The sequence below is a fragment of the Ips typographus genome, linkage group LG3, assembly GCF_016097725.1.
Source record: "Ips typographus isolate SLU linkage group LG3, UJ_Ityp_2.0, whole genome shotgun sequence".
Taxonomy (NCBI): Eukaryota; Metazoa; Arthropoda; class Insecta; order Coleoptera; family Curculionidae; genus Ips; species Ips typographus.
The window spans coordinates 10,024,340-10,045,780 of NC_138424.1; the positions used below are offsets into that span (position 1 = coordinate 10,024,340).

General features: G+C 34.1%; 4 protein-coding genes across 5 annotated transcripts; 2 read left to right on the forward strand and 2 right to left on the reverse strand.

The window, feature by feature from the left end:
* Positions 1-2,773: 2,773 nt before the first annotated feature.
* Positions 2,774-8,432, forward strand: LOC145725859 (putative transporter YutK). 2 transcript variants are annotated; one of them, XM_081974760.1, is made up of 12 exons: positions 2,774-2,932; positions 3,469-3,578; positions 5,546-5,699; positions 5,752-5,929; positions 5,989-6,145; positions 6,198-6,395; positions 6,448-6,609; positions 6,662-6,755; positions 7,075-7,234; positions 7,549-7,694; positions 7,756-7,937; positions 8,102-8,432. In XM_081974760.1, exons 2-12 carry the CDS (start codon positions 3,543-3,545, stop codon positions 8,369-8,371), a joined length of 1,737 nt encoding a protein of 578 aa, XP_081830886.1. In that variant the 5' UTR covers positions 2,774-2,932; positions 3,469-3,542; the 3' UTR covers positions 8,372-8,432. The 2 variants fall into 2 exon arrangements, with proteins under 2 accessions (XP_081830886.1, XP_081830887.1); XM_081974761.1 differs by lacking the exon at positions 2,774-2,932 and adding an exon at positions 3,265-3,413.
* Positions 8,433-9,343: 911 nt separating this feature from the next.
* LOC145725867 (uncharacterized) lies at positions 9,344-11,162 on the reverse strand. The gene is made up of 4 exons (XM_081974779.1): positions 10,912-11,162; positions 10,717-10,852; positions 9,714-9,845; positions 9,344-9,656 (listed from the first exon to the last, which is right to left on the reverse strand). The coding sequence occupies exons 1-4, from the start codon at positions 11,077-11,079 to the stop codon at positions 9,538-9,540; spliced, it is 555 nt and encodes a 184-aa protein (XP_081830905.1). The 5' UTR covers positions 11,080-11,162; the 3' UTR covers positions 9,344-9,537.
* Positions 11,163-12,069: 907 nt separating this feature from the next.
* LOC145725872 (uncharacterized) lies at positions 12,070-12,786 on the forward strand. The gene is made up of 2 exons (XM_081974786.1): positions 12,070-12,232; positions 12,481-12,786. Exons 1-2 carry the CDS (start codon positions 12,185-12,187, stop codon positions 12,769-12,771), a joined length of 339 nt encoding a protein of 112 aa, XP_081830912.1. The 5' UTR covers positions 12,070-12,184; the 3' UTR covers positions 12,772-12,786.
* Positions 12,787-15,144: 2,358 nt separating this feature from the next.
* On the reverse strand, positions 15,145-16,056 carry LOC145725868 (struthiocalcin-1-like). The gene is made up of 4 exons (XM_081974780.1): positions 15,867-16,056; positions 15,678-15,807; positions 15,384-15,512; positions 15,145-15,329 (listed from the first exon to the last, which is right to left on the reverse strand). The coding sequence occupies exons 1-4, from the start codon at positions 16,029-16,031 to the stop codon at positions 15,214-15,216; spliced, it is 540 nt and encodes a 179-aa protein (XP_081830906.1). The 5' UTR covers positions 16,032-16,056; the 3' UTR covers positions 15,145-15,213.
* Between the last annotated feature and the right edge of the window lie 5,385 nt (positions 16,057-21,441).

Here is a 21,441-nt window from a genome sequence, read left to right on the forward strand (position 1 = left end):
ACGTAATATACCCTGTAGGACAAATCTTGAAATAAAGGTTAATAACCCTATTTTTGGTATGGGAAAACTTTCTGATAACCCCCGACATTCAAGTCTTAACAAATGGAATTTCCTTCCTGGAAAGTTGTTTGTAAGTTTCCAGTACTTTCAAAGGTGACTTTTAGGTAATTCACTTTTTTGTTTGTCACCGCACAATTCGGAAAACCCCTTTTGATTCGTACAAACGGTGAAACCCTTAAATTCCACTTTTTTTAAATTCAAACAGATCCCTTTTGATCCCCAAGTTGACGTCAAAGGCTAAAATTTGATTTGGCTTATCCTGTTACCCGAGTTTGATGTCCTTTAAAGAAAATTCTGTTTTACGCGTTGCTCTTCCCTTATGAAAAAACATGCAATTAAAAACATCAGAAGAGTGACTGCAGAATTAAGGGTTTCGTATATTACTACTCAAAAATAAGCATTTTAATTAATTTACAGAGTGTCAGTATTCTTTGTGTGTTTATTTCACTTACAAAAACTATAAAATTATGTCGGATTTCAGTAAAGCCAATGAGTCGTTGTGAAATAGTTACTTTCAAGTGCGAAAAGTTACCCAACCGAGCGTACATCAGTCGAGTGCGGGGTAGGCACTTTCCGCACTTGATAGAAATATCATTTTTTCTACGAGCGTTTCCAATAATTGAAAATAAAAATTTTAATATTAGTGAATTTAACAATATTGTTTCTTTATACCTACTAATGTATGTAACTAAAATATAACAGCACACAAAAAAATTAAGTACAAAAATAAAACTTGATTACCACAAATGGGTTATTGATGTGATGACCTCTAATCTACTTGTTACTAATATTGATAATAAATGAACAATTTTTATATAAAATAATAATTTAGATTATGATACATAAATTGTGTGGCAACGTGGTAACTCTGTTATTTAAAAGAAGCTCTCTGCTTACTTTTACAATATACTGAATATATGCATCTGTTGTCTATTTTTTTTAAATAATATATTTTAGCACGGTTGTCAGATTGAAATAAGCTTGCAAACAACATTAATCAAATATTTTCACTCATACGAGCTACGGTTAGCACCAGGTCAGCTATGCATTTTTTTCTACTACTGCTGTACTATAAAAAGTCCGAATTAGGTTAAATTCAAAAACAATTACTCTTTCATCAGCCAATGGAGATTTGTGCATAAATTGCATCTGGCAACATTGCACCTTTAATTTAGGAAACAGCTGATTTTAGTATGCGTTTTTCAAATTTCAACCTTTTTAATTTAATTTTCTAAAGAAATTCATTGATTTTCCGCAATTTTTATTTTTGATCTGCACTATGCAAGCCGTAACCTTAGCTGCCTTAACTTAGAACCTTAACTTTAGAAACGTATGAAAATTATACGCAAATTTGCGAAGAAGCTTTTAACGACACACATTATTTATATTATACCTATATTTACATAAAATCGTATACATAAATTAATGTATACTTTTTTTTCAAATTTTCATACTTTTCTTCAAAACAGTCTAGTATCTTTCAGGTGCGCTATTGAAATATAATAGGAATTTAAAAATCTGCAAATTGAAATATGCGAACCTTTGCTAGAAATTACTGTTTGCTTCTTTTATGAGATTATGATCAATTTTTGCTTGCTACTATTTTTAGTTTTTTTTGGTAAAACTCATTAGGACAGTGAATTATTTCAAGCAAATTTGAACCACATTGACTTTTTTTTGGTTTTTATTAGAGGTTTTTGACCATTATCTGCATAAAATGAAATATTTAAATCTTCTGAAGATAACTTTTGGAGATATCAAAAATGCATGGTTTCCTAATTTATTTATTTAAAAAAAAATTATTATGATCTATTTTTGCTTGCTACTGTCTTTCATTTCTTATGGCAAAAGGGGTTAAATTAGCGACATATTTCAAGCAAATTTACTAGTATTAACAATCTACTACGAAGTTGGTACACTCCCTGTAAGAGGCACTTTAAATTATGAATTTTAGGTTGACATGATGTAGGATCCTTATTTGAAGTAATAAAATGAGTTGAACTTTTCTCGTTGTCAAAATATTGCCAGTTAAAAATTTGCTAAAAGTGTACTCAAAATAAAAATACAAATTAATTCAAAAACCTTAAATTCTTTCTTTATCTACAAGCTGAAAGGGTACAAAATTACTGTAAAATATAGTACACATGACCATCTATTTCTGCAAGTTTACGAAACATTCCAATCAGGTTGGTAGAAACCATTTAAGTTTCAAAGAGTTATTTTTTTATTGTGACTCCATTAATAAACAGCCCTGATGGACACTGAATGGATTTACAAACCGAAACAATGTCGTGAACAATTCATTCACTTTACAAGGTAATTTAAATAACTTAATTAAAAATTAAATCCCTTATCAGTCATTATCTATGTTTGTTTACCACGCACTTATTAAGACTCCCATTTTAGGAAAGCTAATTTCAATAATAACATTAAAATCCCCAGAAGAAGTAGAAGTAGAAGAAGTATGCCAAAAGTCATTAACTCATTCACTAAAAAAATAATTAGTTGTCCAACGTGATTAATCAAATTCAAAAAGTCCAGTATAGAAAGTACCACAACGAGTCCGGTGTCAGGTTATCATTACAGGGCGTTATACACGTTAACGCCAACGCCTTAAGATAGATTAGACAAGCTAATCTATAAACTTTCATTAAATGGTTGAATGGTTCGGGTTTATTTTGCTCACATTGTATACAAACCATAAAAATATCACTCATTAATTATCTACCGAGTTGGAAATTATCGCAGTCGGTTTAAACCGGTCAACTAGAATCGACCTAATAGCATTGTTCAAACTTTTTCAGGGTGTTAGTAATAATTTCAATGCTATTCTAACAGTAAAACTACACATAAACTGTGACGAGCAGTAAAGGTAAGCATTATTCACATGATGATTTTTGCATGTTCTTATTGTTTTCAGAATTAACTTTTGTTTATTTTGAACTTAGTGTTAGTAGTTTTATATTAACTTGTCGTATTACAGAAATTTAGTAATTGTTGTAAACGTGACAAATAAATTGAAGTAGTGCTTCAAATATTAGAACAATATCAAGCAAATTATAATTTAAGTTTTAAAAATGTCCTCCTAAGTATCTAAGTACGTATTTATCAATTTTGTATTTTTGGCAAATACCAGTAAGCAATTTGTCTTTCCGTAGTAGATACGAAAACATCAATTTTAATCAATGATTCCATTGCTACGTTTTTATTAATTTACAACCAAATTTATCATTAAAAATCAGGATTAATACCATTAACAAAAATAATTAAACTTAAAACCTTGTGATTCCGTTAAACCAGAGGAGTAAAACCAGGTCGAGGTATTGCGGAAAGTGTTTTACCATAAAAACAAGGTTTAAGAAGACAATCATTATTAGAAAAGAGCTTTATAGAGTGTTTTACTTTCAGATTTGCATTTTGAAAAATACAAAACATGAGTTTGCACCGATTGTCGAAGTATTAAAACAAGAAAACCTTGAATAATGGACAATCACAGTTCCACTCAGGATATTATAAAGGTGAGTGTAGACAATACGCACCAAGTAATATTGTACCTAAGCAATTAAGTGTAATTGTGTAACAGTGTATTGTACCGTAATTTAAAAATCTAGGAATTTACAAGACCTACTGTAAATACCTATATACTGGGTTAATAAATTACGAAACTTATTCAAGATTATTTGATTGTGAACAAAAACTGTGTTTAGCATCAGATTAGCTCCGTGAAGCGATAAACATTCAAACCGGTTTCCTAATCAAGTAATTTTAATTTCAATAACTGCATCAAAAGATTAGTCAAACCCAATTCTATGAAATTATAACAAAGAAAAAAGTCGGTAATCAGGAATTATAACGAAAACTATGATAACGATGTGGAACGAACAAAAATAGAGATATTAATAAAAGATTATTTGAAAAAAATGAGCTATAACATGGCAAAACTATATCAGAAAACAACAGTATATTATTAACCAAGGTTTAAACAGAAGCTTTTATTGACCATATGTCAAGGTCAATAAAAGCTGTCTACCGTGAATAATATAGCGTTTTTCCACTATTAACCATATTTTTGATGGTCCTTTTATTGAAAATTTAAAAACTTAGGATAACAACATGAAAAGTCAACCTAATTTATCTGTCTCTGTCAGGTATATTTCATATGTCATATCTTAATAGACATTGACATTATTATTGACCTAGGTCAATAATATTTCCTTTTTTATTGTGTTAGTTCCAGACTAGAACTAGATTAGACTCTATTTTTGACCTAGGTCAACAATCACCATTAAGGTAGAGAAAACTCATTTCTCAAGTTACTAATCGGTCAATAATGGTATATTTATCATGTTAGTAGTGGAAAATAGCTATTTATCACATGTCACTTTTAAAACGAATACCATACAATATTTTTTCTACAAACGCATCAAAAATTTGAATGATTCTTTATTCTTAGTTGGGCTTACTGTCTCACCACACAAAAAAGGTTTTGTTGGGAAAATGGAATTTCGCACTATTTTCAACTAAGTTGAAAATAACATTAGCCTAGTCCTCCTAACACAAGACCACTTAGGCTAGGTCTTGATACCTAAAAAACCTGACGTTTTGGTGGAAAATTTACCACCGTCTTCAGAGAATCTAAAAAAGAACAAAGAATCTAAAAATTGGCATTACTTATGACTCTTTATATTGGGCTTACTGTCTCAATAATTCCATAACTACCATTCTTACATTAAAAAATACATTTGTTTGAGCGCTGTCACCCAATTTAAAAGCATTTTGTGAATATAGTTTTTAATGTATCAGTCGCATAAATGAATGAAGAAAGTGCCATGGAACAAATTGATGAGGCTGCAAGAAACGCCACGATGGGATACCAAAGAAGTCCCGACAATAGTACGAAATAGCATTAAAAAATTTATTTACTTTTAACACTAGTGACAAAAACAGTCACGTGATCCAAAAAATGCTATTTTTAAACTTGAAAAGTCTGTAAGTTACATTTGAACAGTTGGGAAAGTTAAAATTAAAACGCATGTCACGTGATTGTGACAATTTAAATTTGCTGGCAATACTGAAAAGTTAAGTTGAAACTTGTCAACAACAGTCACGTGACCCGAAAAATGTCACCTTTAACCTTGAAAAGTCGGTAAATTACATTTATCTACGGCTAGTGGTAATGAGCCATTACATAGTTCCCTTTGAGTTATGTAATGATCGATTCTAGAAAATGACCAATTTCTGTGTTGATCGTAGATAAAGTATTACTCGTGTGGTATGTCAAATTAATGGACTCGTATGCACACCACTATCCCATCCATCCATCTTACTCGTGACTATAAAAACGCTTATACCGCACTAGTAATGTAAATAACTATATCTAATTTGATATGAACATAATTACTTATTTTGAGAATTAAAGTAAAAGTTTTTTTTTCAACATATAAGAACAAATCTAAAATACAGACTTATTGGTCGACATTTTTAGGACGTGCCATCTAACGAAACTCTCAGCTTCTACGAGGAACCACCAATCAATCAAAAAAAATCCCCAATACGCAAAATCATAATCAAATTCATAACTTTCCTGATCGTCACCAGCTACACGATATGGGCCACAGTGTACTTTGTTACAACTACAGGTATTTAGAAGGTTACACATAAAATTTTGTTTGTTACACCAAGATTTTGTAGATACTTTAAGTTGGGGAGCCTTCAACGACACTACCGCCCAAGGCTACGGACTCTTGGTGATTATCTACCTGATCTACCTCTGGACTTTAGCCTACTACTACGTGTTGAAGCCTTACGCTTTTCCAGCAGTTAACAGATATGCCTGGAAGCCCACTAAATTAGCTTGGAAAAAAGTCAAGTACTGTTTTTTTTTTACCTAATTAAAACACACGTTGACAAAGCTTTCCTACAAACTAGATTTGGGCATTACATATTTTACGCTGCTCTGACAGTATCCACTTTGGTCTACTTAGTCTTAGACACCAGAGATGGTCAAAATATCCGATTGAGACCTTTATTGGGATTGGTAGTTTTTCTTTTAATAGGATTTGCTTTCTCAGCAAATCACAAACATGTAAGTGTTCACACTGTACCCAGATTGTATTATTTACAATAGTGTATTGTAGATTCCTATAAAAACGGTGGCTTCAGGATTAATTCTGCAGTTTGCGATTGGTTTCGTGGCAATCAGATGGGCAGTTGGAAGGAACATTCTGGAAACTTTCTCAGATCACGTTAACACATTTTTGAATTATGGAGCTGAGGCTGCCGTTTTTACTTACGGTGATCTTCTGGTCAATGTTGAGCAAGTATTTGCCTTCAGGGTAAGTCAAGTGAGTTGACTCCAAGTTTCCAAAAGTAACACACAATTTACAGGCTTTATCTGTAATATTCTTTGTGGGATTCATGGTTAATTTACTGTACTATTATGGACTGATGCAACGGTTCATTAACATGCTGGGCGAATGTTTGCAGTACCTTATGGGTACTACAATATGCGAAAGTGTCAATAGTGTGGCAATGGCCTTTGTAGGAATGGTATGACTTTAGTGATTGTAGTCAGTTTTAACATTATTATGAAGAAATTTAGTCCGAAGGTCCTATGATGCTCAAACCCTACTTGAGATTCCTCACTGACTCTGAAATTCACTCGTTAATGCTTGCAGGATTTGCTAGTGTTTCCGGCAAGTATATTTTTAACATGAATTTGAATTACCAAAAGATGATTAATTTGGCTCTTAAAAGGTCAGTTAACAAGAGATTTTGATGGAACTTACATCACATGGTTTTGTAAATTGCAAAATCTGTGTTTGCATTTGTTTACTGCAAATTATGTTCAAAATGAGTCTAGTTGAAGCCTAGTTTACATAGCATTGACTTTCTTTATACTGTGCTATTTAGGAAGAACAATGTAGTTTCACCAGGCTTAAACTGTATATGTGTTTGTTTCATTACTTTATATCAAAATTGAGGCACCATTTTTGAGATCTGATATTCCAACAGGATCGACTTTTGCCGCTTACATTAGTTATGGAGCCCGACCTCAGGACTTGGTGACTTCTAGTATCATGTCAGCACCATCAGCGCTTTGCTTCAGCAAAATGTTATACCCTGAAACGGAAGAGGTGAAAATCAAGAAGAAGGACATTCACATGGTCGAAATGTAAGTTTAGAAATCAAATAACTTAATTAGGTGGAATGTGAATGTTAAAATACTGGTTGATACATTTGACAGAATGAATGTTGTAAACGTGAGATTTTCGGAACAGAAATTCCTACATCAGTAAAAATTATAATCAATGTATGACATAAAGTCCAAACCAGGCTAAATGGTCGTTACGTCACAATCTAACCTAACCTACATTTTTTGGCAAGTCTGTATTCCTCTCTACTATCTGTGGCTCGCTCTATCAACTTTTCTTAATGAAGTACATCTAAATAACAATAACAATTATAGTTTACTGTGATTTTTTTTAGACAGTATAGTTCAGCCATTGATGCAGCTAGTAAAGGAGCTATAGACGCTTTCCACTTAATTGCAGCCATTATTTCGGGAGTGACTGCTACCCTGGCGTTTGTCTACTTAATCAATGGGGTACTCACCTGGATGGGCACGCTCGTAGGTTGGTTTTTTTGGTAATAACCACGAATGCAGTTCGACTCCATTGTTTCTAAAACCTTCAGGATTCACGGACGAATCCAATATGTGGACCTTGGAACTGATCGCAGGGAAAATATTCATTCCCGTGGCCTGGATCATGGGAGTGGAATGGTCGGAATGTGAAAGGGTGGGACAGCTCATCGGTATCAAAACTATGGTGAACGAGTTTGTTGCCTTTTCCAGGCTGGAAAGCATGAATTTGTCGGTGAGATAATTGTATTAAAAACGGAGTAGTAGAGTACAAAAATGCTGCTGGAATCGTGTACCTAAAACTAGCAACTTTCTGTGCCAAGACAGAAGCTTTAGAGCCATAAACATTTCTCATTGTGCTCTAAATAAATCACTTATTTCAATATCCGTCCGTTTTAGGCTAGAGGAAAGGTTATAGCAACCTACGCTATTTGCGGATTTTCCAATCCAGGCTCGATAGGAATATTGGTGTCAACAATGTCGGCTTTGGTCCCTGAGAAAAAGGAAAACGTCACCAGACTAGTATTTAGAGCATTTGTGGGCGGTGCTCTGGTGTGTTTTATGACGGCCTGTATAGCTGGAATACTGACGACTGACGATGCTTTAGGCAGCTCCACTGACAGTTATACTACACTCTCAGAGAATAACACAAGTTATATTGTTACGTGATAAATTCGTTTTTAATGACTGTCGGTGTGTTTTTTTAAATTAAATATTTATTGAAAATGTTTACATTACATTATCTTCTACTCCTTCCTTAATCAGTGTTGGCGATCACTTTCCCATCAAACACTTCCCTATTCCTTGCAAAGTCAAACAGCTGATCAACGCTGAGGCTAATCCACTCTCTGATAATCCTTATCTATGATTTCCTTTTTGTTTCTATTCTTCCCTGCATGATTACTTGTAAAAGTGAATTGTTGTCATGTGGCCCAAATATGCTGTTTTTCTTACTTCTTTAAGTAAGCTCCAGTTTTTTTATGGATTGCGCTTTTAACGTCCAAGTTTCTACCCCTTGTAACAGCTGGAGACTAATCTAATAGCCAAATTCAATTTCCTAGTTGTGAAGAATGACCTGTATTTTACAAATTCTTTTCAGGCTTATCTCTTTATCTTCCAATTCGGAATTTATGTGGTTAAGGTCACCTTCCAGTTGTATGTCGATTTTGTACTTTTTGAGATAACTAACGTATTTGATTTTACTTATTGTTAGTCCCATTTTTGTTTGCTTTCCTTATTAACATGCATGCTATCTAAAAAGATTTGCAGGTCTTCTATACTCTCTGCCATTATTGCTGTATCGTCTGCAAATCTTATGTTATTTATGATGGTCCCTCCAGTCCCAAATTACGTGAGGGCAATTTGGTCAGTTGGCATATCTTGTTTCTCCGAATATTAACAAAATCTTAAACTAAGATATTACAAAAAATTTATCTCTTTTCCAAACAGCCCGTATAGTTGCTGCCACATTAACTCTGGAACACCCTGTATAACTAGCCCTAGCTCTCAACAAGTTATGAAATTGTCGATATCAACTGTGAACTTACTAAACATGGTGTTATCTGGCATTTACACTTTTGGCACTATATTAATTAAGATTAATTTCTTGAATACATAAATAATAAATTAATGGTAAAACGCAAATTTAAGTGTATATTTGAAAGATATTTTTTTAAGACTTAAATTTTTATTGAAGACAGAAAAATAATAACAAACCTTATATAGGATGTATGTACACTAAAAATATTATAACTATACGAAAAATATATTGTCAAAGACCAAAAGCAATCATCAACGATGGCGCTAATAAAAATAAAAATTCAATAATAATCATATTAAACAAAATGAGGTCTTTGACATATGTAGGGCCGTTCCTCTTTACATTTGACACTACGCCAAACTAAAGACACGCTTTCGTTAACAAACCGAAGTTCTATGCAGTCATCTTCAGTTCCTAAGTTAAATAAATTATTAAATTCAATCCAATAATTGTAAATAAATACAATATTACCTTTTACATTACTCGTGGAATTTAAACCACCCCAACCCCATTTATTCGCAGAACCGTCTCTGGGAACAGTTAGACCAGAAGCAATCCAGTTCCATTCGCTTCCATTATGATTACCACCTAACCAATATCCAGCTGAAATATAAACAAAAGTATTGTTTATCATTGTTTATAGTTACTTTGGAACCACCACATGCAACACTGACCACGATAAGATAAGATAAACATTTTGTAGGCAGGAAAATTATGGTAATTTTACCATTTTGTTAAAATGCTTCTAAAATTTCTAAATTGACGTACTATTAAAATTATATTGACTTTCGTACATTCTAGCAAGTGTCTTCTTTCACACGCTATTTAAAAAACAACAATATCTATCTTAGTTTTTTTTTATTTGGGTTAAAAGATTGTCATAAAATGCATAGAATTTTCCAAAAGATGTTTTGCTTTACCGATGCCCTTAAATAACTACGCCATTTCTAACTGTAATTCAGAAAGACCCAAGTGTAATTTAGAATAGTTAATTGAAATTCAGAAAATGTCAAGAGTAATTCAGAATCGGCAACCAAGTGCCTTGGTGATTCAGCTTTGCTGATTTTATTCACAGATAATGTATTTTATGGAATTGCCTTTAAATGTTCTGAACTTCATTTGATGATTTCTGACTTTAAATTTATTTTTTCTGAATTACACTTGATGGTTCTGAATTGCAGTTTCTTATTCTGAATTACGCTTGACCTTTTCTGAATCTCACTTGGCCTTTTCTGAACTACATTTGGAAATGGTGTAGATTCTATGAGGTAATTGTGACATAATAACATTTTCTTTTCGATTTTCTTTTAAATAACTAAGGTAAAACATTGCTTTGTCATTTCCTTTTACTTTGATTGATTATCGCTATATAAAATACGTTTCAAAAATACTTTATTGTGTAACTTATTTAAAATCGGACTTTTTTAACTGGTTACTTACAAAAATAGCAGTATCCTGAAAACACTATACTTACGAATTTTTGCTTTGTCAGAAGTAGCATTACATTTCATAATTATTGAATTTAACCCAATTTGCGCTTTTTCAACAGAATATTCAGCCAGTCTTGATTCAAGTGCATAACATGAGTAAAGGGCATCGTACCATGTTTTCTGCAATAGTATACCGACATTATTCAATGAAGGAACTAAGCAAATTCTACGTTACTTACCGGCTTCAAATATATTCTATACGTAAATCCACCATCTTTTAGCAAAGCAGTATCGGTATTTCCATTATAGCGCAAGTAACGAAAACCCAGATCATTCAATATAGCCAGTAAACTAATAGATATTACTAGTAAGAATGCTAGTAAAGGCAACTTTGTATCTGCACCCATACTTGTTAAAGTTTTAAACAATGTACATGCAGCAAAATTACGAAAAGTTTAAATTTAACACACATTTACACAGTATTTTGATTCAAACAGTTGATAATTTAAGATTAAAATTAATTTTGTTAAACCATAGCATAATTATCGTATTAAAATATTGTAAATATTCATATGTACCGGGTGGTCAAGCCAACCATTCTGCTTTGCCATGAATAACTAAAATAATTGAATTATTTGACTAATGTTGGCATTTAGTGTCAACTAGCCTTTACTTTGCAAGCTGAAAATTGCATTATCAAAGTTACATGGTGTGTATTCATATTGTCTAACCAATTTCTCAAAGTTTAAACTACATTTTCAAAGTCACGTGACTGTTTTTGACAAAGTGTCCACTGAGTTTTACAGTGTTGCAAGTTCAAATAGAAAAAATGTAAAAACCCTATATTTTTTGAAAAGTAACCAATGAAAAGGCCAAAAAACACATAAAATACATATTTAAAATCAAAAAAAGAAATTTTTCAATGTGACAAAAATTTGACAAGTGTCAATTCGGCGTAACAAAAGAAAATTATTAACTACTTAATTACAGTTCTTATAAATTACTGTCAGATTATCTATTTGTTTTTCTTATTAAAAAACAATTAATTTTTAGATCTTTTGAAAATTATGTATTTCTCAAACAGATAACCTTATACAATCTCATTTTTGATGACAATTTTTGCCTATATTTTAAATAGAAAACTTTTATGTCAAAAAACGGTTTTACTACCATTTTGAAAATAAGTTAAAATTACTTTTTTGACACGCATTTTTCAACCCCAATATATTTGTTTTGTTACCAAAGAACAAAAATCAGTTGCATTAATGTGTTTACACAAAAATATTTTTTTAAATTTTGTTAATAATACATTAAAACATTTTATGTTACAATTATTGGGTTATGCTACTTTTGTTCAAGTCATCAAATGTTTACTTTTAAAGTAGCTTACTAATCAAATTTCGCTACAAAAGTAAACTTTCTGTTGCACAAGGCAGTCTATTACGATTGTTAGAACAGTGCAAAATATTACAGTACCTAATAATAAATTTCAGTATATTTTAACTCTACAACATGTTTCCGACCAAATCAGGAATTTTTGTATTATTCAGTGTTTTTCTGGTAAGTCACCACCACATTTTGAGTCAGTCATTGTAAATGTAAATTTTGTTCTAAAAATATGAAAAATAATCAGTAAAAACGAATTTAATGTAACCGCCAAACTGCTTTAAGTAATGTTATCTAAAAACTATTGTTTAGCATGATATTTTATTTATGCCTTTTAGTTCGTTATAAAGATGATTTTAGCATTTAAAAATATAGGTATAATATGTTATAAAAACTGATTACAGTGATTTGATATTTTTTAGATTGGTTTCGTAGGGAGTGCTGACATATCGACAAACGGTATAGGTCGCAATCCGAACAATTCACCTTATATCATTAACTCCCTAAGGAAACAGATTGAATACAAGGAACAAGAACTAGAAAGGGCTGAAAGGGTCAACAAAAATTTTGAAAAAATGATCGAACTTGTCAATATCCTCGGACAAGTAGACACTTTCCTCACTGACAGAACTAAAGCATTAGCCAAAAAACTAGCCATGCTTACTGAAGACAGTGACGATATTGTGGTGGCCAAAGCTGTGAATAAAATCTAGAATTCTGTACAAGTATTCAAAGTTGTTTTATTCGTGTATTTAACCTTTAAATCTGTTCACTTGAGTATTGTAAAAAATCCATTGGTTAAACTATATAATATTCGAAAATACCGTCATATATAGAGTGATTCAAAAAAGCGTGGCAAATATAACACGCTCAAGCATTTGTACACAGTCCATTTTTGTATGCTACCACCTTTAAAACCTACCACCAATTTCAACAATATAACGATATTTGATTTTTTTGTTTTACTTCAAAAACCACTTTTTCACAATATTTCAATATAGAAACTAGGATATTTTAAATTGATATCATTTGTCAACATTGCAAATACAGAATCCTAAAAACTATCTAAAACTATCTGATTGAGTTGTCAGTAGAAAACTTTGAATGTTATTAGTCTAGAGTCCGGATTAAAAAGCACAAAAATCGTGAAAAAAAGAGTTGAAAAAGCAAAATCATTTTCCTCAAAAAAGCATAAAAAGCTTTAAAAAAGCACAAAACTCTTTCGGAGATGCAACATTTTTTTTCAAAATGCTTTAGAAGCACGGAAGATTTTAGACTGTTTTGAAAACTTTAACAAGTTTTTTTAACTACTTGAGAGCATTTGGAAGGTTTTTGGACTGTTTAAGCAGCATATTGAAGGTTATGGAATGCTTTAGAGGCATTTGAAATCTCTTACACGGTTAAAAAAATTTTTTGGAAGCTTGTAAACTGCTTTAATATCTTCTGTGCGCTTCTAGACTAGTTGAATAGCATTTGGAATCTTTTAGACTGTTCTAAATGATTTTGGAAGCTTCTAGACTATTTTGAAAGGCTCTAGACTGCTTGAGAAGCATTTTGGAGTTTCTGTAGTGTTTTAAAACCTTTTTAGACTACTTTAGGAGCATTTAGAAGGTGTTTTGCCAATTTAAAGAACCTGGAAGGTTCTGGACTGCCTTTAAGGCATTTGAAACCACCTTGTAGACGGTTTTAGAAACTTTTGAAAGCTGTTAAACTGCTTTAAAAGCATACAGAAGCTTTTAGTGTTCTAAATGCTTTTGAAAACTTCTAGACTGTTTTGAAAGACTTCCGACTGCTTTAGAAGCATTTTGGAGTTTCTGTAGTGTTTTGAAACCTTTTTAGACCCCTTCAGGAGTATTTAGGTTCCTACTGCAGGTTCGAATGCTTTTAAGACATGTGAATTTGAACTTTTGGAAGCTTTTAAACTGCTCTAGAAGCATACTTTTTTGACAGCTTCTAGACTAGTTGAAGATTATATGGAAGCCTTTAGAGTGTTCTAAAAGCTTTTGGAAGCTTCTAGACTGTTCTGGAAGGCATTTGAAACCTTGTAGACGGTTTTAGAAACTTTTGGAAGCTGCCAAACTGCTTTAGAAGCATACGGAAGCTTTTGAGAGCTTCTAGTAAAATTGAAAAGCATTTGGAAGCTTCTAGACTGTTTTGGAAGGCTTTAGACTGCTTGAGAAGCATTTTGGAGTTTCTGTAGTGTTTTAAAACCTTTTTAGACTACTTTAGGAGCATTTCGAAATTTTTTGGTCAGTTTAAATATGTAAATTGATACTTACAGATTTTGCATCATGTTTTTGTCATTCAGAAGCTTTCAATATGTCAATATAGCAAATTTTTTGTCAAAGCACTTATTAGTTTAGTTTATTTTTAAAAACTTGAAAAGCTTGTTTTGTAAAAAATTAGTTAAACCATACAATAATAGCAGTAAATAAGCACAAAAAATTAAAATAAGCACAAAAAGAAGAAAAAAGCATTACCAAAATCTGTCAAATGACGTGTTTTTGCATAAATCGTTCACATTAGATGTCAAAGGTTGGTTGCTTTTATTATTTACAAAAAACAAAATTTCTAGAAATCCGGTTATTACAACTTTAAATCTAGTTATTACAGTCCAAATTCCCTTCAATCAAATGACTAATATAATACGGGTTTCCCATAATGGAACCTTAGCTCGTTGGTAAGCAATTTTGGACCGAAATGCTTGTTACACAGAACTTGTTTTGGCCACTAGGCCACTTTAAATAGAAGATCCTTCAGTTGATGAGCACTTATAAACAGTCAACTCTGTATAAAGCAGAGTGAGATAGAAAATTAAAATCGTCAGAATTAAAGACAAAATTTTGACTGACTAATGGCGGATTGCACCGACGTATTTAAGAGCACCCTAAGTGCTACCCAGGTTAAGTTGTGATGTGACTGTGACATTTTGAACATGACCTATCACAGACAAATCACAACTTAGCTTAGGTGAGGCTTAGGGTGCCCTTAAATACGACGCCATAATTCAAAAATAATCAATTGTCAAATCAATCGTAGAGACTTGCGGCAAAAAAATTATATCTAAGGGCGAAAGAAAGCTCATCTAAAATATATTTTTTAATTCCATCGTTTATATGTAATATGTATGTATGTAATCAGTTTTGTGTTTGGTTCTAATAAAATCTTTGACAGATATACTGGCGTTTTTCTAAACAGTGAATGTTGTTCCAAGATAAACTTCCATTGCCTGTATTTATCCATTGCATTTCCATGCAGTCTTTGGTGTGCCCTAAATAGACAAAACCTTAGAAAATATTATCTGCTTATTATCCACTAAACAAACCATTTTCTAAAGTTGAATTATCAGGTTTATAAAAGTGCCAACCTGCAGCATAATGTTTGTATACGTATTCACCAGTAGAAGCCCATGTCCAGGTGGAATTTTTCTTAAAACCGCCCATCCAATATCCAGCTGAAAATCAAAATTAGTGCCAACGTCTTATTCAGAGTATCCCAAAATTAGTGACATACATTAACTGTGTATTATTCTACAGGCAAAAAACCCTTTTCAGGGATGTATAATCTACGGTTAACGTATGGCCCACTAATTAAAAACAATATAAAAAGAAATACCAACATAACTCATCTTTAGGCGTTCCATTTTTTCTGATAAAGCTTCTTAAATTTTTTTGTTCTTCTTGGCTATCAACTTGAACCAGTCTTGCATCACTACCATAACACGATAATTGAGCATGTTTCCATGTTTTCTACAAAATTGATTTTTCTGATTCAAACCCGCCAGCAGCAATAGTCAAAGTATACTTACTTGTTCCGTATAAATTTTGTACGAAAAATTTGTAGGTGATAGTGAAAAACCTCTTATTTCCATTACAGGACGAGTGGCTTTAAAAGAAATTATGAAACTTAATATGGTGATAAAACCTACCAGCACTGCAAGCCACCCAAATACTAGAATTCTTGTTACCTCCATGGTTAACCTACCAATGACTGATATTATAGTTACTTATTTTTAATCAAAATATTTAAATAATAACTGGTCATAAAAATATAATTAATAATTTTGATGTTTTTGCGGTCGAAAATCCACTAGTTTTGAGGAATTGCAACCGTATTACGTGAATAAAAATATATTATGCAGCTTGGCTTTAATATTTACTTATTGATAAAAGTGATATTTTAAATTGTAATTACAAATAAAAATTTTGTAAAAAGGGGATTTAGTTTAAGGTCAATAGGGTGGCGGTTAGTATATTAGACTCCAAATCAGCTTCAAAAAACGTTCAATCCGATAATCATATCGATTGAATTGGTGGATCTGCAATATTCGATATTCACGTTCGTTTTAATGATTGAATTATAGATTTAGCAATAAATTTCTTTCAAAATTTTCAATTTTTAGTTAATAATCTTTTATTTCACAAAAAATAGGGTATTGAGTACTGGAGGAAAATACGAGTTTCTTATTCTTTCATTTAAACTTTGACACCTTCAAATTAAATAACTATGATATTTCCAAACCCTTATTTATAGTTATTACGTTAATTTTTGGTGTTAAATATCTGAACAACCCTATTAACTATCGACATTTATCAGATAGCACATACCTATAATCCATATCGATATTCGATATCCCTAACTCTACTCTACTTTCTTTCGGTTTGGACCATCCAGAGGTCACGTGGCCTCCGTCCGATTTTCGAATCATCGTGTCATGTGATTTTTAGATTTAGGATCCGAAAGAAAGCGTCTTCTGTCAAACACAGGACTGTCATTTGTCAACCAACAAAACAAAGCTAACTAACCTGAAGGGTGTCATAGAAGGAGAAGGAAAATAATAATCTTCACCAACTTAACACTCCACTTTATTGAATCCCTTCGAATTCAATGTAGAATCAAATATAACAGATTTTTGTAGGAACTAACTAGAAAATGATTGAGATCGAAAAACGTAAGCATTGAGCAAGAATCGTCCATCTTGTGTTGTAATCCTGAGTTAAAGTGTCTCGTCATCGCCCTGAAGTCAGGTCCTTGCGTCCTATTCTTCTTTTTGCTTCTTGCCGGCTGACACTGCTGACAGTGTCGCCACAGTACCCCCCGTCCAGCGACAAAGTCGCGAAACGAACTGTTTTCCTTGTCTTAGCTGGCAACGTTGCGGGAGATTTTCGAACTTCTTCAAGGCGCGCATACGAATGTTCGGACTGGATCTGGAAATCATCTGGCAGATAGGCGGGCTTTAGGCGGTCTATTGTGATGTTGTCACTACGATTGCCAAGGTCAATCTTGAAGAACTTGTCACTTCTGGAGATAACACGATGGGGTCCAGAGTAAGGCGCTGTCAAAGGTGGTTTTACTGCATTATTTCGCACAAAAACATGGGAACAACTTGAAAGGTCCTTGGAGATAAAAGTTTTAATCTTGCTATGATCAGATGCTGGTCTAGGTTGAAGTTCTAACATTGTTGCTCTGAGTTTGCTGACCAACTCATTTTCGTTGGCTGGTTCAGTGGATGAATTTAGAAATTCTCCTGGTAGTTTAAGAGTGGTTCCATAAACAAGCTCAGCTGGTGAACAATCAATGTCCTCTTTGAAAATGTTTCGAAGACCCAATAAGGTTATTGGTAAAACTTCAGTCCAACGATCCGACTTGGCTGCAATGAGGCTTGCTTTAAGGGTCCTATGAAAACGTTCAATAAAACCATTTGCTTGAGGATGATATGATGTTGTTTTGATGTGCAGAATACCCAAGAATCTGGAAAGTTCTTTGAACAAGCTTGATTCAAATTGTCTCCCTCTATCCGAAGTAATCTTGCTGGGTACACCAAAACGCGATATCCAAGTAGAAATAAAGGTGGATGCAATGGTGGTTGCTGACATGTCTTTAATTGGAACTGCTTCGGGCCATCTAGTGAAACGATCCATCATTGTTAACACATAACGAAAATCACTGGACGATGGCAATGGTCCAACTATGTCGATGTGGACATGGTCAAATCTGTAGTCAGGCATAGAAATTTTCTGGTGAGCTGTCTTAGTATGTCGGTTGATTTTGGAGCGTTGACAGTTGAGGCATTGCCTACTCCAAAGGGCTACTTCTTTCTTGATGTTTCTCCATACGAAACGACTGGTCAGAAGCTTGATGGTTGCCTTAACACCGGGGTGAGAAATTCCATGAAGCTTTCTGAAAATACTAAGTCGATGTTTTTCTGGGATATAAGGACGAAATTTATTTTCAAAAACATCACAGTAAAGTTGAACATCAGTGCCTGGGATTTGAATCTGTTGAAGATTTAAACTGGAGTCAGTAAGCAGCTGGTTTAGTTCTGCGTCGTCAGTCTGATCTGCAGCTATTGCTTGGTAATTAATCTGAATATCTTCAATACTCGAGATTTCAGGTCTGGAAAGGTAGTCTGCTACTATGTTGTCTGAACCTTGAACATGGCGAATGTCAGTGGTAAATTGTGCAATGAAATCTAAATATCGAAACTGTCTAGGAGTGCACTTGTCACTTTTTTGATAGAAAGCAAAAGTGATTGGTTTGTGGTCAGTAAAAACAGTAAATCTGCGGCCTTCTAACATGAATCGAAAGTGTTTAATAGCAGCATAAATGGCGAACAGTTCTCTGTCATAAGCACTATACTTAGCCTGAGCAGTATTTAACTTCTGAGAGAAAAAAGCCAATGGTTGAAGTTGAACGTTGTTCTTTTGTTGTAAGGAGGCTCCTACAGCAAAATCCGACGCATCTGTAGACAGAATGAGTTGAGCAGAAGGTAAGGGATGTGACAAAAAGGTGGCTTCAGCGAGGATTTCCTTACAGTTCTCAAATGCCTTCACTGCAACATCAGTCCAAGTTATTGGTTGCTGTTTTTTCTGCTTACCTTTAAGTAAGTCATGTAATGGTGCTTGAAGCTCAGCAGCCTTGGGAATGAATGAACGGTAGAAATTTAACATCCCAAGAAACCGTCGAAGTTGCTGAGTGTTGTTGGGCTTGGTAAAATTCCGTATAGCAGAAAACTTCTCGTCTGTTGGTTTGATGCCCTCTGCCGAAACTTCATGACCTAAGAAAAGAACTTTATTTTGGCCAAAAACACATTTTGACGAATTTATTAAAATTCCATATTGGCATAAACGTTCGAATACCATACGTAAATGTTCTAAATGTTGATCGGCTGACTCAGAGGCAACAAGGATGTCGTCAATGTAGACAAAACAGAAATCCAAGTCACGGAAAATTTCATCCATAAACCTCTGAAATGTTTGAGCAGCGTTTCTGAGCCCGAAGGACATGTACACAAATTCGTACAGACCAAACGGTGTTGTCACTGCAGTCTTATGTATATCATCAGCAGCAATCGGTATTTGATTGTAAGCGCGAACCAAATCCAGGGTGGAAAATAGTTTCTTGTTGGCCAATCCATGAGTAAAGTCCTTGATGTTGGGGATCGGATAAGAATCGTGAACGGTACGAGCATTAAGAGCTCGATAGTCTCCACACGGTCTCCAAGAAGTGTCCTTTTTGGGAACAAGATGCAAAGGTGAGGACCAGCTACTTTTTGATGGGCGGATGATTCCTTGTTCCAACATGGATTGAAACTCCTCTTTGGCGATGACAAGTCTGTCAGGTGCCAAACGTCTAGGGCGAGCTGATGCAGGTGGGCCAGGGGTAGTTATAATGGTATGAACAGTGTTGTGTTTGGCTTTGGAGTGTTGGTTGCGTGGCTGGGTAAGTGATGGAAAATTTTTGAGAAGTTTGTGGTACTCTGTAAGGACAATCATAGTTTGAATGAAAGGACCGTAAGAATTGGCATTATTTCCAATGGTTGATAGGCCAGTTGTCCTGTCAAAGATTGCGAGCTTTCTGCTATCTACAATAATGTTGTAAAAAGATAAAAAGTCGATTCCCAAAATTGGATGTGAAACATCGGCCACAAGAAATGTCCAACGAAAGCTTCTGCGAAGTCCAAAGTCCAAGGTGAAAGTACGCTGTCCGTAGGTCGAAATTTCTGAGTTGTTGGCTGCCAAAAGCTGGTAATTGGAGCGAGGACGCCTTTCTTTAAGCAAAGTGTATGGAAAAATGGAAACCTCGGCGCCGGTGTCCACTAAAAAACGAATTTTTGATGAATTGTCAGTCACAAATAAGCGGCGCGGGTTTGAGGAGGGTAGAAAACCCGCCGCTACTGGTTCTCCCCCCTTGAGTTTTCCGAGATAGTGAAAGAACATGGGCTATTACATTTTTTTGCTTTATCACCGAATCTGGAATGATAATAGCAAAGAGTACTTTGGTTCGAGGCCCTGTTGGTTGTCGTTCTCTCTGATGTCCTAGATCTGGAGCGTGGTTGTCTATGACAACAACTTTTGGTCTCCAATCTGTCCAGACGCTTAACAATTTCAGCCAATTGTTTGTGTATATCAGAATCTACACTAGAAACTGTACAAGCTAAAGATGGTGTACATACCTCATGAATTTTGTCAGCTAATTTGGCTAAGTTGTCTAGTGACATACCTTCCTGAGTGGTTAGAATTGTCTGAATCTGCTGGGGAAGTCTTCCAGTCCATAATGTTCTGAGAAAGTCCTCTGGAAGGGAAGTTGGTGCTAAACTCTGCAGCTTCCTGAGGTACTCGGATGGCTTTCGATCACCCATTTCTTCCTGTTGAAGAAGCTGGTGGATTTTTTGGTGTTGAGAAGCGGATAGTCTCTGTATGAGTTCCTGCTTAATAGTTCCATATTGATTGGCAGTAGGAGGTTGTGCTATTAAGTCACGCACGAGTTGGACTTGGTTAAAGTCTAGGTTAGCCACAACAATATTATATTTGGTGTTGTCATTCACAATACCACTAATAGCAAACTGACTGTCTAACTGAGCAAACCATAGTGCCGGTTCGTTTGGCCAAAAAGGTGGTACTTTTAAGGATACTCTCTCTACCATGTGGGTAGGAGCTGGTGCTGCAACTGAAGGTGATAGAGATGATGAAGTACCTTGTTGTTCCGTAGCCATTGTGGTGCGAGAGTTGTGAGTTTTCGAATGGTTCAGCGTTCTAGAACGTCCAAAAAGTAAGTCTGACTCTGGCTTGTAGATTCTTTTGTGTCGGGGTCACCAATGAAGGGTGTCATAGAAGGAGAAGGAAAATAATAATCTTCACCAACTTAACACTCCACTTTATTGAATCCCTTCGAATTCAATGTAGAATCAAATATAACAGATTTTTGTAGGAACTAACTAGAAAATGATTGAGATCGAAAAACGTAAGCATTGAGCAAGAATCGTCCATCTTGTGTTGTAATCCTGAGTTAAAGTGTCTCGTCATCGCCCTGAAGTCAGGTCCTTGCGTCCTATTCTTCTTTTTGCTTCTTGCCGGCTGACACTGCTGACAGTGTCGCCACAA

What these genes read in the sequence shown, in the direction of transcription:
- LOC145725859 (XM_081974760.1), top strand. Translation starts at nt 3,543, where the DNA reads ATGGACAATCACAGTTCCACTCAGGATATTATAAAG. An exon ending in TCTCAGCAAATCACAAACAT is followed by an intron (nt 6,146 to 6,197) that starts GTAAGTGTTCAC and finishes AGTGTATTGTAG; the next exon opens with ATTCCTATAAAAACGGTGGC. An exon ending in GACATTCACATGGTCGAAAT is followed by an intron (nt 7,235 to 7,548) that starts GTAAGTTTAGAA and finishes GATTTTTTTTAG; the next exon opens with ACAGTATAGTTCAGCCATTG.
- LOC145725867 (XM_081974779.1), bottom strand. Translation starts at nt 11,079, where the DNA reads ATGGGTGCAGATACAAAGTTGCCTTTACTAGCATTCTTACTAGTAATA. An exon ending in ATAGAATATATTTGAAGCCG is followed by an intron (nt 10,853 to 10,911) that starts GTAAGTAACGTA and finishes ATACTATTGCAG; the next exon opens with AAAACATGGTACGATGCCCT. An exon ending in TTCTGACAAAGCAAAAATTC is followed by an intron (nt 9,846 to 10,716) that starts GTAAGTATAGTG and finishes TTTATATTTCAG; the next exon opens with CTGGATATTGGTTAGGTGGT.
- LOC145725872 (XM_081974786.1), top strand. Translation starts at nt 12,185, where the DNA reads ATGTTTCCGACCAAATCAGGAATTTTTGTATTATTCAGTGTTTTTCTG. An exon ending in TATTATTCAGTGTTTTTCTG is followed by an intron (nt 12,233 to 12,480) that starts GTAAGTCACCAC and finishes GATATTTTTTAG; the next exon opens with ATTGGTTTCGTAGGGAGTGC.
- LOC145725868 (XM_081974780.1), bottom strand. Translation starts at nt 16,031, where the DNA reads ATGGAGGTAACAAGAATTCTAGTATTTGGGTGGCTTGCAGTGCTGGTA. An exon ending in AACGCCTAAAGATGAGTTAT is followed by an intron (nt 15,513 to 15,677) that starts GTTGGTATTTCT and finishes TTTGATTTTCAG; the next exon opens with CTGGATATTGGATGGGCGGT. An exon ending in TAATTCAACTTTAGAAAATG is followed by an intron (nt 15,330 to 15,383) that starts GTTTGTTTAGTG and finishes TTGTCTATTTAG; the next exon opens with GGCACACCAAAGACTGCATG.